The sequence below is a fragment of the Panonychus citri genome, unplaced genomic scaffold (assembly GCF_014898815.1).
Source record: "Panonychus citri isolate SS breed McGregor unplaced genomic scaffold, ASM1489881v1 Contig00123, whole genome shotgun sequence".
NCBI classification, from domain to species: Eukaryota; Metazoa; Arthropoda; class Arachnida; order Trombidiformes; family Tetranychidae; genus Panonychus; species Panonychus citri.
The window spans coordinates 248,457-265,045 of record NW_026515528.1 but is presented as its reverse complement, the minus strand read 5'-3'; the positions used below and the strand labels follow the sequence as shown (position 1 = coordinate 265,045).

At 33.0% G+C, this 16,589-nt stretch overlaps 6 protein-coding genes across 7 annotated transcripts; 2 read left to right on the top strand and 4 right to left on the bottom strand.

Annotated features, from left to right (window-relative positions):
* Positions 1-11: 11 nt before the first annotated feature.
* LOC128390562 (V-type proton ATPase subunit F-like) lies at positions 12-1,086 on the bottom strand. The gene is made up of 2 exons (XM_053350299.1): positions 926-1,086; positions 12-776 (listed from the first exon to the last, which is right to left on the bottom strand). The coding sequence occupies exons 1-2, from the start codon at positions 983-985 to the stop codon at positions 462-464; spliced, it is 375 nt and encodes a 124-aa protein (XP_053206274.1). The 5' UTR covers positions 986-1,086; the 3' UTR covers positions 12-461.
* A 957-nt stretch (positions 1,087-2,043) lies between these two features.
* Positions 2,044-3,635, bottom strand: LOC128390561 (nucleolin-like). Its single transcript, XM_053350298.1, has 2 exons — positions 3,477-3,635; positions 2,044-3,059 (listed from the first exon to the last, which is right to left on the bottom strand). Exons 1-2 carry the CDS (start codon positions 3,507-3,509, stop codon positions 2,556-2,558), a joined length of 537 nt encoding a protein of 178 aa, XP_053206273.1. The 5' UTR covers positions 3,510-3,635; the 3' UTR covers positions 2,044-2,555.
* A 649-nt stretch (positions 3,636-4,284) lies between these two features.
* Positions 4,285-6,509, bottom strand: LOC128390554 (transmembrane protein 184B-like). The gene has a single exon (XM_053350290.1). The coding sequence runs from the start codon at positions 6,264-6,266 to the stop codon at positions 4,710-4,712; it is 1,557 nt and encodes a 518-aa protein (XP_053206265.1). The 5' UTR covers positions 6,267-6,509; the 3' UTR covers positions 4,285-4,709.
* Positions 6,510-7,250: 741 nt separating this feature from the next.
* Positions 7,251-9,048, bottom strand: LOC128390557 (secretory carrier-associated membrane protein 1-like). Of its 2 annotated transcripts, none has more exons than XM_053350292.1 (2): positions 8,681-9,048; positions 7,251-8,554 (listed from the first exon to the last, which is right to left on the bottom strand). In XM_053350292.1, the coding sequence occupies exons 1-2, from the start codon at positions 8,778-8,780 to the stop codon at positions 7,677-7,679; spliced, it is 978 nt and encodes a 325-aa protein (XP_053206267.1). In that variant the 5' UTR covers positions 8,781-9,048; the 3' UTR covers positions 7,251-7,676. The 2 variants fall into 2 exon arrangements, with proteins under 2 accessions (XP_053206267.1, XP_053206268.1); XM_053350293.1 differs by having other exon boundaries at positions 8,741-9,048.
* A 121-nt stretch (positions 9,049-9,169) lies between these two features.
* On the top strand, positions 9,170-12,312 carry LOC128390564 (engulfment and cell motility protein 1-like). Its single transcript, XM_053350301.1, is given in 5 exon segments — positions 9,170-9,376; positions 9,481-9,634; positions 9,637-10,344; positions 10,503-11,594; positions 11,669-12,312. Coding segments are annotated over 5 exon segments (2,487 nt in total). The 5' UTR covers positions 9,170-9,319; the 3' UTR covers positions 12,145-12,312.
* A 655-nt stretch (positions 12,313-12,967) lies between these two features.
* Positions 12,968-15,607, top strand: LOC128390558 (mannan endo-1,4-beta-mannosidase-like). Its single transcript, XM_053350294.1, has 2 exons — positions 12,968-15,100; positions 15,329-15,607. Exon 1 carries the CDS (start codon positions 13,036-13,038, stop codon positions 13,996-13,998), a length of 963 nt encoding a protein of 320 aa, XP_053206269.1. The 5' UTR covers positions 12,968-13,035; the 3' UTR covers positions 13,999-15,100; positions 15,329-15,607.
* The last annotated feature ends 982 nt before the right edge of the window (positions 15,608-16,589 follow it).

The window sequence follows — 16,589 nt, the reverse complement described above, 5'->3', positions numbered from 1 at the left end:
AATCGTTATGGTCTCTTTAAATATTCATATCGTTCTAGCATTGATTTAACACTAGTTGATAGAACAATTTAATTATAATAATTTATATATGTACCGTGGGTAATTATTGTAATAAAAACTCAAAGAATGAGAGAGAGAGAGAGGGAGAAAGGGAGAAAGTGAGAAATTGAATCCCAAATCTTGATTATTTTGTCGACGGCCACAAGTCCATGGAGAGAAATTCATTTTTTGCTTTGTACTCGTAAATAGACAATCAATGAACAGGAATGAAACATTTTCTTGAGTAGGTAAATGACTCTGGTAAACAAAAGAATCACCATCAAAGGTAATAATTAAAGACTAATTTAGATAATCACACACTCTTGTATAATAATAGATACACAAACAACATGAATAACAAAGGGTAAAGATGACTTTCTGGTTTGACTGAAAATTTCATGTTCTAGTGTTGAGATTTCAATTTAATCACCACCAAGAACACCTTTGGCCCTTTTCATGATTGAATCTTTAGCTGGATCATAAGGATTATCCTTTGAGGGAATTTCAAGAACAGCAGGAATTGGATCTTTATGAATATCGATCACATGGCGAACCCTTTCAGCGACATTCTGATTGATTAAGATAATATCAATATCTCCTCGCTTGAGAAAAGCTCTAAACGTATCTTCAATTTCCGATGTAACCGTATTACGATCAACCACCATGAAATTTAGATTAGGATTTTTGGCCCGATTCACCTCGCCGATTCCTCCAAGAAGAAAACCAACACAAGTATCCTAAAGGTCAAAAAAGACAAACACCAAAACAGAAAAGGAAAAAGAGAAAGAGAAAATGAAAAGATAGGAGAAGATTAAAAGGAAAAGAAAAACAAAATAATGAGTAAAGAGAATTTTCAATCTAAATTAATTCTAATTAATCAACTTACCTCATCGCCGATAACAGCGATCAATTTACCTTTACCTGGAACAGTACCTGTTAAAGCCATGGTGGAAATTAAATTCTATCAATTAAATTGTGATGAAGGACAATTAAGTTAAAGAAAACAACAAACTGAGGCGTCACTTTTGTTTACTGTTCCTTGGAAACCATTTGACAATCGGGACCTTTACTTGATTACTTACCGAAAATCGAGACAATTAGAATTGATTAATGATTCTTTGTTCTATTTTTAATTGTATTATATAAATTTGATCAGTTTTATATATAAAGAAAAGTAAAGATTAGAGTAAAATTTGATCGGTGTAAACTGGAACAGAATATGTAAAGATAAGTGAATGGAATTGATTGAGAATGAAAAGTTCAGTGATTGTTGTGATTTAGTGAATTAATGTAAAAGATACATCGATAAATGGTATAAATCGCTTGTTAACCATCTCATTTCCAATTAATCCATTGATTCCATCAGTTCAATAATCAAACACTTTCTCATTTATCATTTGGAGCGACCAAGTTCAAAGTTTCTCCTTGGAATGAGTCTGAAATCAACGAAAACACCAAACCGAATGTTGACTTTTTCCACTTTTCGCATGTCTCATGTAAGCCCATTCTCCGATCAGCATCTCGTTAATATCGTTCCAATATTTCCAGAAGAACTTATCGCTTTCATTTCTTTCCATGTTTTGTTCAGCAATGGAACACAAATACAGAAAAATTCCTCGATCGGATGATCGGCATTAAAAAACATCGGATAGAACAATTTTCCTTCATCACTTGGAGATTCTCCAATCTTGAAAATCTCCACAATCAATTTGGTCACTTGAATCGCTGATTTGGCAAATGGACATTCATGTTCTCGATCTGATCTCATACAATTTTCCAATACAACATTTCGATACTTTTCTGTGTGATTACGAGCAAATTAAGAAATCGAAGCTTTGAATGGAAATACAATCATTTTCGGAATTACAATAAGAAAACGATTAACAAGTCGATTGATAATCTAATTAGACAGAAATTGTAAGCTGATTGTCTTTAGATTAGCATTGGTTGCGAGAGAAAACGTTAATTGGTTTGGTTAAAGTTTCGACAAAAAAAGTCAAAGTGTAAGAAGATACCAGATCCTTTAATTTTTGTAATTATAACTGGTTGATAATAATTTACAAGAAAAAAATGTCGAGGTTGATTAACAGGCGAAAAGGGAGAAGAAAAAATTTATGGTTAAATTTGATTCGGAATTGGTCTACTTTTGGTGTAATGGCTTGTGGCTTTAAAATGGACTATTCAAGGTTAAATAGGAAATGAGAAAAATCTGCAGAATTTGGTGATGATTATCAGCATAATTAGTTTAAAAGAGACATGAGAATAAGGGATAATAATGTGGATAAGTGTTTCGAAATTGGCTCTCATGTGACTGATGAGACATGGATATAAGTTAAAAGTATGAAGAGTCTGGTTTCAAAAAGAAAATGAGAAATGAGGTGAATGTGATTAATCTAATGAAGAGGTTGAGGGTTAAAAAAAAAGATTGATTGAAAGAGAGAAAAAAAGAAGCTTCGAAGATGATGATAGACGAAAATTTCAATGGCTGATGTTATGGCTTGAGAAGAGATGAAAAGTTAATCAGTTTTAGATTCATTTTCTTCACCAGAATTTGATTCATCCTCTTTATCTTGAGCTTTATCATCATCCTTGTTTTCTTCCTCTGATTCTTTTACCGCGTCTTCTTTAGCTGCCTTTTTACTTGGTCTACCAGCTCTTCTTCCTGATGGGGCTGCCGGGGCTGCTGCTGCTTTCTTTTTGGGTGCTGCCGCTGCTGGTTTACGTTTTGGTCGACCCCGTTTACTTTTAGGTTGATCCTCATCTTCACCATCGGTTGAAGCAGCTCTTTTTCGTTCATTTTTGGCGCTACTCTTTTCATTATTTGCTTTCGGTCTTCCTCGACCACCTCTCTTGGGCTTACCTTCATCATCTTCATTTTCAGCCTTCTTTGCACCTAAAGCTTGTTCTTTCATTGCATTAACAGCAGCAGTGGCCGCTTTTCTTTGACTTGTTCGACTTCGAATTGGTTCTACCACTTCAACAGGTTTCTCATTAGAAACCTCATTATCTTGCTTTTCAATCTAATAATTGGATAGAAAAAAGAAGAAAAAATATTCAACATTATAAAAATACAAATTTCAACATAAGAAAAAAAAACTCAAAGGAAAAAAAAATAATGGACATAAAAAGGTAAAGAAAAGGCAAAGAAGGGAGAAGAAAAATTCTACAGAGAATAAAATAACTATAAGAGAGAGAAAGAGGGAGAGCGAAAAAGAGAGAGAGAGAGAGATAGGGAGGGAAAGAGATAGGACCGAGTAAGAGGAATGTAAAAAAAAGTAGAAAAAGAGACAGACATAGACACATAGAGAAAAAAGATAAAAATGAAAGGCAGAGAGGGAAAAGAAAATGAGAGAAACATGAATACAAATAAAATGTCAAACTTAAGAATCGAATAAAATAATTGTAATTCCAATTGATATAATTTAATTGTAACTTACCTCATCTCCTTTCACAGAATTGGTTAAAGCCATGATGGTGTTAAAATTAAAATTTTAATTCAATTATAAATAAAAAACTAAATTAACAATTTAAATCTAATTTATATCCACAGTACAACAAGAAACCTACAATAGGAGAAACATTAACAACCAAATAGGCAAAGTAACCGCGATTTCGGTGGCTCCATCTGGAAATTCTTTTTTCTTCTTTTGAAATATTTACCGGTAAAAGTTGAACAATTTAATTTGCTTTTGTTTTCTGTAACAAGGATTTTCATTAATTTCGTTTAATTAAACCTTGATTAACTATATTATTCTTTTATTGATGATCAGTATTCTTCTTTTTTTGGAAGATGATAAATAACCGATTTGTTTTGTTTTGTTGTTCAAAAGATTCTAAACTTTCATTTGGTTACTTTTTCTTTTCTGTGTCAATTATTATCCTCGAATTAAATTGTTTGGTGATTAATTGCTGGGGATTTTACACAAATACAATTGATAATTGTGTAATTGGATAATGAGATTTGTCTTTTTTGTAGATTTTATTGCTCATCATCTTGAGATTTTTGTTTTGTTTTAGTTTTTTATCATCATTGGTAAATTGGATTATTTGATTTCCATTTAATTGATTGGGTTGAGAATAAAATTTTCGTAGATTAATTTGATTAATTTCCAATCAAAGAGTAATTGCTTCCACGACTCATTATCTCTTTAGGGTTTAAGGTTTGAATAGAACTTTTTTATTAATTAAAATTCGCGATTAAAAAAAGTTTATTTTTGTTTGAAATTCAATTCGAAACAATTGATCTCGAATGGAAGGAGATTTTCTTTGTGATCTTATATTCATGTTGATCTTTAGTTAACTAATTGTGATGCGAAATTGGTGCTTAAAAGTGAGAATTGAAATCAAATGAACGAAGAATTAAAATTAATTACAATGGATTTAGTTGTTGTTTACATTTTAGTTTCTTCTGTTAGGTTGATGACAACTTATTTCTTAGATAATTTAATCATCGCTAATTAAGATAACCAAAATGTTTCCATTTGATTGCTGTTGTTGAGAAAATATATTGATCACTTTTTCCAATGGGAATTTTTTTTTCTCACTTAGATTTTTAATCTCATCTGAATAAAGATAAATGGAGATAAATAGAGACAAATAGAATAGGGATAAAAAGAGAGAGAGACAGAAAAAAGATACAAAAATGATACACAATAATTTTCAACTACTTTCTATTGGAACTCATCATCTGAGTTGAGTAAAGTAGTTTTTTCGGAATAATTTTGACTGATTGTTTGCAATGGCCATGGGGGTGAAGAGGACTTTTTACTTTGAGAGGATGATGTTGATCCACCGGCGCTGACTGATGATGAGGTTGTTACAACTTCTCCCAGAGTTGATCCGGATGAAGCTAATGGATCTTCCGAATCAATTGAAACACTTAGATTAGCCATTCCACTTTGATGATGATCACTTTTATGCTGCTTTTGATTATGATGATGATGATGAGATTCCATTCGTGAATCATGAACTTTTCCACCCCCTTTTTTTGAATGAACATTAGTCGATCCTCCACCATTATGGTGGTTAACATTTCCTGATAATTTCCCATTGCCATTGCCACTGCTGCCAACTCCTCCTTCACCGGGTGACTTTGAGGGTGTTGGTGAATGATATTGAGTATATTGTTGATACTGAGGATGAAAGTTGTGAATAGCATCATTCATGATATCTTTTGGATTCATGGTTTCTTTCAGACTACTAGAAATGCTCTGCATGGTTACAGATCTCACGTTACCATCACCGGAACAATCACCATAGATTCGGTAAGGGAAAGCGTAACGAAGGGCCAATGAAGCGAAAAACATCTCAACGCATATCAAGAAATTCTGATAACCTGCAGAAACGGTACCAGTACTCGCCTTTGTGCCACTAGAATAGAATTCGGGTAATAGATCAGCTTTTTCGAGAACAGCAAGAATAACCCCTTGCCAGAAAGAGAGGAAAATTACAGATTTAACGGTGAAAAATTTCCATATGGGATCATAGGGGGAGAGAAGATCTTTGGTGGCTTGATAGAACAAGATTAAACTGTAAAGTGCCAAAGAGACACTGAAATTGTAGATCAGGGTAACATAAAGGTAACCACTATCGGCACTCCAATCGCCATCACGATATTTTCCAACTGACTGAAGAATCAGTGTGATCACTGACATTGTTGGTTTGATGGCGCAAAATTGTAGTGTTGCTTGTTTACAAAATCTCAGGAATCCAATGGTATAAGTTTTACCAGCTAAACAACAGGAACCATACCACCAACTTGATTTGATTGGTCGACCTCTAATCTCTGACATAATTGTACATTCACCGCCAAGATATTCATAACATAAAGCCATAAAATTGTAAATCACAAAAGCTTCATACCAATCACGAATTGAATCAAAGTAGACATAATAGTTGTCCTTGAAGAAGAGTAAACTTAACCAACAATCAAAACCGTAAATAGGAACAATAAATAATATTCGAATAATGTATCTCTGTTCTGATGGCATTGTATAGGTGCGAAGATGTTGATAAATCTGATGACAAGAGATAATTAAAGCTAACCAAACGAAACAACCAGCGATCGTTTGAGCCGTTCCAGTTTGAAGGAAAATCGGAGTATAAGCCAATAACCCATGGCCTGAATCATTTCCATGGTTAACCAAAGCAGCTGATGTTAAATTGCCTGAAGAAACATGAACAGAATTATTATTACTAATTAAATGATTTGATACAGTTACACTCATTTTAGGTTTAAATGGTTTTCACTTTATACAAGAGAAAATGATTGAAGGTTTTAAGAGAACCAAAAAATTATTATTCTTTTCTTAAATACATTAGGAGAGAAAATTAGAAACGATGCTGGGACAATGGGGTTAGATTGTTGCAGAAAATATTGAAATCAATTAGAAAAGATAGATAATTAGTAGAAATTCACCAAATAATTAAATAGATTAATTATTCAATTGGACACATAATAACAATAGAAAACTGGTTACAACATTAAATATCCGATATTCTTATCGGACTAACAGATGATCGGGATTCTTTTCTTGGATAAGTGTGACTTTTAGCGGAAAGAAAAACAATTGACATTTGGAAAGAAATTTAATTTCAACAATTTAAATGCTCAATTCCACTTTTGAGCTTTTTTCGAAAATAAACTAATTGACTAACTAAATCATCTCATGATTTAACCTGTTCTTTTTGAGAAGAGTCAAGTTTCTGAGTGTAGTTTTCTTAATTCCTTTTACTTTTTGTTTAGTCGAGTTTCGAGTTGAAGTGATTTCCATTGATCGATTTTAATTAATAGGAATGAAATGTCAACTGGTGGACCAATTTAAAGCCTTTTATTAGAATTTGTTGAAGGTTCCAAGATATTCAGAGGTATCACAATCTAGTTCGTCGTGTCTTAATCAAAGACTTTGACTTTTTCGGTGTTTCGATTGATTCAACATGATAGGATCGAGTTCGAAGAGCTCGATTTAAGCGATTCGATCGATTAGATTGATTTGTAATCGCATCTAATCATTTTCTGTCCTTCGTCCGTTTTCAGATCGACGGACAGATCAGTGAGATCATCGCCGCTGCTGGTACTCAAGCTTGTTACAATTCAACGATATTCGCTTCATCTAATTCATCATTTTCATAGATCTCAGTTAATCAATTGTCGTTACTCAAACAGTCTCTAATTGTGTCAACTTATATTTCGGAATAAAAGACAATTAAAATGGTAGTTTGATTTGATTTTATTATAATTGGAGTTCCAATTGATGAAAGTGAAGTTATTTAAACAGAATAGATCTTATAATTCAGTAGAATTGCTTCTCATGCTTTGCTTGTGTTCCCGATTGGAATTAATTAGAACTGGAATCAATTTGTTGAGTTTGAAACAAATTCATGGAGGATACTTGAGATAATTAGATTTTTGTGTTGATTATAAATTGATTGTTTGTTTCTGAGATTACAAATTATCTTCTCATTGATTATGTTAATTAATAATAATTGTGATCATATCATTTTTTTTTTCTTTCATAAAACCAACAATTGTTAAGGTGTGTATAGTAGGTGGATGATGATACATAATGATGATAAATGGTTGAGATGGAAAGTGATGATTACTTGTGGAATTGAGATTTTGATTAATTTTGTTCACTTTAAAATTTTACACCATTTGAGGAGTTTACTTGGTTACCTAATCCAGTAGCTGGTCCGGTCGCTGGTCCAGTACCAGTTCCACCGAAAGCTTGATTCATTGCCGAGCGAGTTAATGATGTGGCCACAGCGCTTGTTGCTTGACGAGTAAAGTCATTGGTGAAAACATTTTGACGAAACTCCTCTTGGGCTTTAGCAAGTGTAGCATCGGTGTGACGATAAATACTGTGTACTCTGAGTAAAATAAGTATGTTGGCTGCAGCATTGATGATTAAAATGACAGCGACAATCCAGATGAATACTCTTAAAGCGATACTTTCATGTGCCTTGAAAGCGGTAATGAGACCACAAGAAGCACCAGTTGGCAAACCAACGGCCCAGAAAACGGAGAAAATACATTGAAAGAAGAAAACAAAGAAGAAAATCATAAAATTAACAGCACTGTCACTTCGAAAAGCTTTGTATAAAGGTCTAAACCAGCAGAGGAATGAACCTGGAGCCAGGAAGAGTAACATTAGAATCGAAGAGGAAAATATATCATGATCACCATCAACAGTGAAAATCGCTAATCCACCAAGAAAATTAGTAAATAAAACTAATACATTAAGAATCCATAAACGATAACCATATCTAACTATCTTTTGAAATTCAGGTGGAATATCAACATTTATATCTTGATAAAAACAAGGCCCAACAGGACAGAATTTAGGTATTGGTGGCCAATTATTTTCTTTAATGTTAGTTGAAGCATTTCTAAGAGCTTCTTCCCGAGCAGCTAATTCAGCAGCTTTTTTCTCAAGCTCTTCCTGTCGTCTCTGTAACTCAGCTTGACTAAGTGTTCCTGTTGGTTGCTGTGTTATATTAGTAGTTACATTGGGTACTAGAAATGAAAAGAATATATATAAAAAAAGAATAGAATAAAAAAATAATTAGTATAATCAATCAAAGCGTAAACCGAGACATGCAAAATTGAGACTGAAAAAGAAAACTGATTGGTAACAATTACAAACAAAATTGTTAATCACTTCATCCCAATTGTTATCATTGACACCATTCGATTGCGTACCAGAAATACCGCCATATTGAGGTTTACCCTTTTCAGTCATGGTTTAGATGAACAGAGAGAAATCAAAATGACAAGTGACAAATATGATGAAAGAAAAAGAAAAGCAAAACTTGCAATAAGGTTCTCCAAATTCACTTTGGTTAAACAAGAAGCGAACGTTTTAAACAATCAAATTTCTCTTCTTTTAATCACATTAGAGGCGAAAACAGAAATAAATTAATTCGTTGAGATGGTAAGTAGATAAAAGAGTAAACTAATCAGAAAAATATAATAACAATTAAGGTAAATAGAGTAATTAGTTGATTGGAAACAATTGATTAGAAATGATGAGAAAAGTGGTAACATTAAATATCCGATATTCTTATCGGACTAACAGATGATCGGGATTCTTTTCTTGGATAAGTGTGACTTTTAGCGGAAAGAAAAACAATTGACATTTGGAAAGAAATTTAATTTCAACAACAATTTGACAACACCGAGTCAATTGTTTTTCTTTGATTGTGTTTCGTTTTTCGATTGTGAGATATTTTTTCTTTATAAGTTTAATTGGAAGGTTTGCAGTGAAAGAATTGGGCGAAAATGGGAACAATTAAGGATCCAAATTCTGTGAAAATCGCTGTTAAAATGGAGAATAAGGTGTGTATCTATTTGTATGTTTACTTTTTTCTCTTTTCTGTTTTTTTGGTTAACTGATTGTTGGTTTTTGGGTTTATTGGTTTTTATTGTTTCTATGGATTTAGAATGCCCAGTTGATTGAGTTTGATCAATCGAGACCTTTGGATGTTTGGATTCAACAGTTTTTAACAAATTGGGGAATCGATGGATCGAGTGTTGATTATTCTCTTCAATTTGTTGATCGGGAAAATTATGTAACGGAAAAGAATCGTAATGAGATTCGAATGGGACAATATTGAATTTGGTTAGTTCACCTGCGAAAACAGTGGTCATGATATTGGATAAATTAAGTAAATCAAGTGGAGAAGAGAAAAAGTTAACACTTAAAGGATTAGTTAAATTGTGTAGTGATGTCGCTTTTGTGGAACAGTTTATTGCGAAACAAGGGAAAGAATATTTAATTGGAGCAATTGAACATGGAACAATAAGACCAGAAGATGGACTAGGATTCGCATTGGAATCATTTGTGGAACTGATGAACCATGGAGTTTGTAGTTGGGACTCGGTGGAAGGAAAATTTGTCGGAATAATCGCCAAGAATGTGAACAGTGAGAAATGTTATGATTCAGCGATACTGATTAACTCATTGGCGATTTTGGAAAATATTTTAATGTCGGGAAGTTCATTTAATTCTATTGTTGAAAGTGAGATCACTTTACCCAATTTGATGAAACACGTTAAACAGAATATGGATAATCCATTAATCCAACAGAATACAATCGCTTTAATCAATGCTCTTCTTGTTCGATCGGAATTACCTAAGAGAAAAGCGATTGCTGCGACTTTAAGTTCAAAACAAATGAGAAAAATTATATTGGAAAGCATAATAAATGTCTCTCGAAATGGAGATGATGTTGTCAATCCATCGCCATTTTCCTCATCATCATTATCGGGATCAATGTCAGGAGGAAATGGGAGTGGAAGTGGTGGTGTTCTTGGAACCGGATTGGAATTGGTATTGGTCTTGGAGAACGATTATCAACTGGGCTAACAGTAAATTCATCATCTAATTCAACATCAACAACGACAAATATCACAGATCTAACCAACACTTTGAATGGTTCTAATGGTGGAGGAGGAGAAACAGGAAATGGATTAATATCTGCAAGTGTCGCATCAACGACATCATCATTAATGTCTAATGGAAAATCAAAAACAACAACAACAACATTGGGAAGATCAGTAGTTGGATCTGAAATGGCTCATCAACTGTATATCCTTCAAAGTTCATTAATTAATTTACATGAAGAGAGAATGACATCAAAACCATCAACAAGTTTGATTCTTGAAAGTGAAGCGAGAGAAAGATTAACAGAATTGATGAAATTGGCTTTCGATGCTGACCCAGGATTAAATAACGAACGAGGATCAAGTATGGGTCTCAGTAATCTCGGCGGTGGTGTTGGCGCTGGAAATGTCAACAACTCTGGAAGTGGAAGCAATTTAAGTGGACGAAGTTTACTTGGATCAACGTCGTCATTCATTAAATCAAACAGTTCAAATAATAATAATATTAAAAATGATTGGATTCGTTTGGGTTTTACTAATTGTAAGAATCCAGTTGACGATTTTAATGAATGTCCACCAGGACTATTGGCACTCGATTTAATGTCATATTTTGCTCGTAATCACACAGAAAAGTATCGAAATGTTGTATTGGAAAATTGTATGAGATCAGATCGAGAACATGAATGTCCATTTGCCAAATCAGCGATTCAAGTGACCAAATTGATTGTAGAGATTTTTAAGATCGGTGAGTCTCCAAGTGATGAAGGAAAATTGTTCTATCCGATGTTTTTTAATGCCGATCATCCGATTGAGGAATTTTTCTGTATTTGTGTTCCATTGCTGAACAAAACATGGAAAGAAATGAAAGCGACAAGTGAAGACTTTACCAAAGTATTTTCTGTTCTTCGACAACAATTGGTTCGAGCTCTTTCCGATGTGGAAGCGATAAGTTCTTTTGGAAAATTCGAAAATAAAACATCAAGTCTTACATATTCGACGATCATGAATCTCTGGCAAAAGGAACGAAGCTCCCGAGAGGAATGGGAGAATAAGGCACAAGCGATATTGGAATTGAGAGAAAAATGTAAACCAGAAATTGTGGAATTGATTAAACAACAAAGATTCCAATATCTGATTGAAGGAACACAATTTGTTAAATATTCCAACAAAGGTAAGATGAATTAGAATCGTTTATGAAGAAAGAGTCGATTATTCATTTTGTCCATCTCTCTATTGATTGATTAGGTCAAAGAATCAAAGACAAATTCTGGTATTGTCGTTTATCCAACAAACTGAAAGTCTTTTATTATGGTGATTGCGAGGAGAATAAAGTTCCATCAATCGATGAGCTCGCTCATAAATTGGCCGTTAACGATATTAAGGAGATGCTGATCGGGAAAGAATGTGCTCACATGAAGGATGCGAAAAGTAGTAAAAAGTCAACATTCGGTTTGGCGTTTTCATTGATTTCGGACTCATTCCAAGGAGAACCTTTGAACTTTGTCGCTCCAAATGAGAAAGTTTTTGATTATTGGACTGATGGAATCAATGGATTAATTGGAAATGAGATGGTCAGTAAAGAAGCGATTAATGATTTGGAAAGTTTATTATCAATGGAAATTAAATTACGTTTACTTGATACCGAAGGAATAACAATTCCAGAAATACCACCGAAAATACCTGAACCACCATCAAACTATCATTTTACAACAATTCATTGAGTCATCATCAAGATAAAACATCCGATCAAATTAAACAAAATCTAATTATAATAATGTTTTCCAATCCAATTCAATGTATTAACTTTATCGATTTCCAATCAATTTTTATACTTTTGTTTCTTACCCAGAGCTTAATATATGCATAAAAATATATTACCTTCAAGTCAATTTATACTCTTTGCAATTAATAATAAATTAATAATCGCATTAATTACAAATGAGTCAATCTTTCATCCTCTGAAAATTGGTAATTGAAAATTAATTGGAAACTCAAAATAATCGAAATTGATAGAAAAAACTATTCTCTCAACTTTTTCCAAATTTTATTCGAAAACTTTTCGAATGATAAATTCTGGTGAAGCGATATTTTTGCATTCGTATTAATTTTGATTAAATAATTTTCTTGTTTCTTTTTTCCGATGATAATTAATGTCTTCTCACATGTCTAACTATGTCTTTGTGAGCAATTGTCACAATCAATTCTTGATGAATACTTGTCATTTGTATTGATTCATAATTTTATCCATTGATGGTTTCAGTCATTACACCTGAAGATGGATGTAGTTTTAGAACAATTAAGTTTCATGTTAAATTGTTTGAAGTTGATTAAGATCGTCACTGAGAACAATTAAAATTGATACGTGTTAATATGTTAACAATCAAATTTCAATCAATTTGTTAATTGAATTGTTGCCAATCAAAAAGAGAAAAATGTCAATTGATTTTGATTAACATGATCATTTTATCGTTGATTAGTATTAATATGACATCAGCTTTAATTGTGCTCATTGTTAATCTTCATATAAATAGGTTGACCAGATTGAAAATTATTCATAACACAATCAATACTGATAGTTAATTGTTGATCTAATTTTGTAATCAAGCTTCGAGATGAAAATGTTATTACCCCCTTGCTTTTTAGTCATCTTTTCCATGTTAATTGTAACTATTAATTGTTACAAAGGTTTCACCGTCTCTGGTCGTGACATTATCGATCCCAATGGTAAGGTATTCATGATGCGAGGAATCAATCATGGCCATGCTTGGTTCAAGGACGATATCGAAAGTGCTATCGCTTCAATCGCTGCAACTGGCGCTAATATTATCCGAATCGTACTTGCCAATGGTAAAAAATGGGCCAAAGATGAACCTGAATCTGTCCGAAAAATGATTTCTCTCTGTGAAAGCCACAAACTTATCGTAATGTTTGATGTCCACGATGCTACTGGAAGCGATAATCTTCAAGATCTTAAGGATGCCATCGCTTACTGGAAAGAGCTTAAGGACATTATCGTTGGTAAAGAGGATCAAGTTATTATCAACATTGCCAACGAATGGTATGGAAGTTGGGACTCATCGGGCTGGGCCGAAGGTAACAAATATGCTGTTCAAGAGCTTCGAAATTTTGGTTTTGAACATTTGATTGTCGTAGACGCTGCTGGTTATGGACAATATCCCCAATCCATTTTCGAGAAGGGAAATGAAGTTTTCCAAGCCGATCGACTTGCTCGAACTGTACTTTCTATTCACATGTACGAATATGCTGGTGGAGACTCAGCCAATATCAAGAGTAACATCGACAAATCCCTTCAAATGTCATTCCCCGTGATTCTTGGTGAATTTGGTGACCGATTACCTCAAGAAAAGCCAACCGATGTTTCAACAATCCTTAGTTACGCTCAAGAAAAGAAAATGGGTTGGATAGCCTGGTCTTGGTACGGAAACAGTGGAACTGATGTCGCTCTCGACATGACCAATGGTCCATCAGGAGGCTACACTTTGACCGCTTTCGGTGATCAAGTTGTCAACCAAGCAAATGGTATTCGACAAACTTCAGTTAAACCCATAAACTGAAGGGCAAAAGAATTTCATTCTTCGACTAATTAACAAATCTTACAATCTTCCACTAAATTAGTGAATAAAATAGCATTAAAATAAAGAATTAATTTCATTGAATTTATATAATCAGTTTGATAGCTTTTCTCCCTAAACTTATTTATCTAATTGTTCAAAAATTGTTTTAAGAAAACTGAAATGACATTGAATTAATCATTAATAAGATGATTACGTTAAAAGTTTATGAGCTGTGCTTTACAGATCAATGTAGCTGACCAGTTCAAGGAATGACTATAAACTTATGGACGTACTTGTCAATTAATATGATATAATATGAACAATTTTCTCAAATTGTTACAATCGATGACTTTTCCATTGAAAATGATCAATCGTATATCCTGAATATCCTAAGATGGTCATTGATAACATCGAATCTTTTCGTCAACGATATTCACGCCAATCTTGCCGACGAAAGTACAGTTCGACCAAGTTCAAGACCAATACTCTTGTGATCCAATTCATTCAGTCTCATTTCAATCATTCGACCTGCTAATCAGATGCTTATTCATACCAACCCAGCTCTGAACTTTTTCACAAGAACTTTCTTATCACCTTATAATTCAGAGTCTTTATTAACCATTATCTCCGATTGTGTCAGTAACTGAAAACCATTCTAGTGGATTCATTCATCATTTAACAACAATTGATTGAATCAAAATCATAATCAAGATACAAATAAAAATAAAAATTAATTGTATAAATAAAAATCTAATGATAATATTTTCCAATCAATTTTCATACTTTAGTTTCTCACCAAGAACTTAATACATGTAAATGTATAACGATACATTCAAGTGAACACATACTCTTTACAGCAATCAAACAATTCGCAAAGCAATGATCGCTCACAATCAATTACAATCAAGTAAATTGTTTAAAAAAGTCAAACTCCAACCAAAAAGTTTCCTCAATGAAAAGGTAAACATTTTTTTTTGAATTTTCTTTTTCTTGACTAACAACAAGTGAGTCAGTTGCTTGTTGCCTCTTCCAACGGACACTTAACCTTTTTCAATGTGATTTCTATTCTCAGGTTATTTCCATTGAGAGAATGTAATTGAAGGTAAGTTTTAATTGTTCATTAATTGTATGTACCTATGTTCTTATCCCAATGGTTACCCCTTAAAATGGAATAAGGTTTAATCGTCTTTTTAACCATTGAACCTTTTATCAATTCATGTTTACCTGTTACCTGGTGATGTTCATGTTGATGGTTTTTTTTGTTTTCTTTTTCTGTGTTACAATTTATCAACTTATTTTCTCTTGTTCTTTTTTACTTTATATTCTTTAGGATTTAAAGAGAATCACCAAGGATTAATAGAGTTTAATTGGAATCGTCGTTAATTTCTGTGAGTGGATTAACTGTAACAAAGGAATTGTTTTCTCTCTCTCTCTAATCCAATACCCACACCCAACGCAACTTATTCACTTGAATGGTAAATGTATCTATACATACAATCGGATTCTATTCGTTAACTATACACATTGGATCATTTGTCTTGGACCTAAATTTCAATTCTAATTAATACAATTATCGCCTGCATTGTTCATCCAGCCATCATTATCATCGTTATCTATTGTTTATAGTAGATTTAATTATCTCCATTATTTGTCATTTATTTGGTTACATTTCTAAGGCTTTATGAGTTATTTCCTGTTGTAGAAAAAAAAGAGAAACAATCAACTTAACCATTGGACCTGATTTTCCGCAAGTTAATTGTTATTCAATTATTGTGTCTTCTTATCTCCATGATATGGGTTAACCATGGCCCTTAGTGATTAATCAACAAGGAATCTCCATTTTAAATCTCAGCTTAATTTGTAACAAGTGACAACACAAAACCAAAGACCTTAAATATAAACAATCACCTTTCCAAATATGATGTTTGATATTACGGCAGTTCGACCGTCAATTTATGCGGCCATTTTCACCTTTGTCAGCTCATTGATCGGTATAATTTCATTTGTGACACCTTATTGGTTAGCATCAGATGGACGGGCACCAATACGACGTTTCAATAACCTCGGCCTTTGGGAGGTTTGCTTTGAATCTTTTGAAGATCCAAGTTATCGATATGATTTAGTTTACCGAGGATGTCGTTGGATTTTTGATAAAGATTTTTATCTTCTCTCATATTTCTTAAAACCTCGTAAGTATATCAACTTAATTCTTATATTCCAATATCTCTATAAATCCTATAAGTTGTAAGAGAATAGAAAATCTATCGTGTCCTCAGACAATTACCAACCTCAAATGACCAAAACGTTTAATATTTAATGAGAACATGAAATTTGTCTTTCCCTGATTTCTAATCCTGTCAACCAGAGTCAAGTGAAAAACAATTTTCAACCAAAAGAAGTGAAAATTAACATTATTTATTGATTTAGTAAACATAATGACAGGTAATCACAACAATCTAACAAGTTTTCATTTTTCTGTCAACTTGCGATGATACTAGAAATTAATGGAAGACTAATTGTTTCATCTTCAATCTCACTGTTGATGAAATTTTGCTGCCAATTCAAGCGAAATTTGCAAAAGAGATAAAATC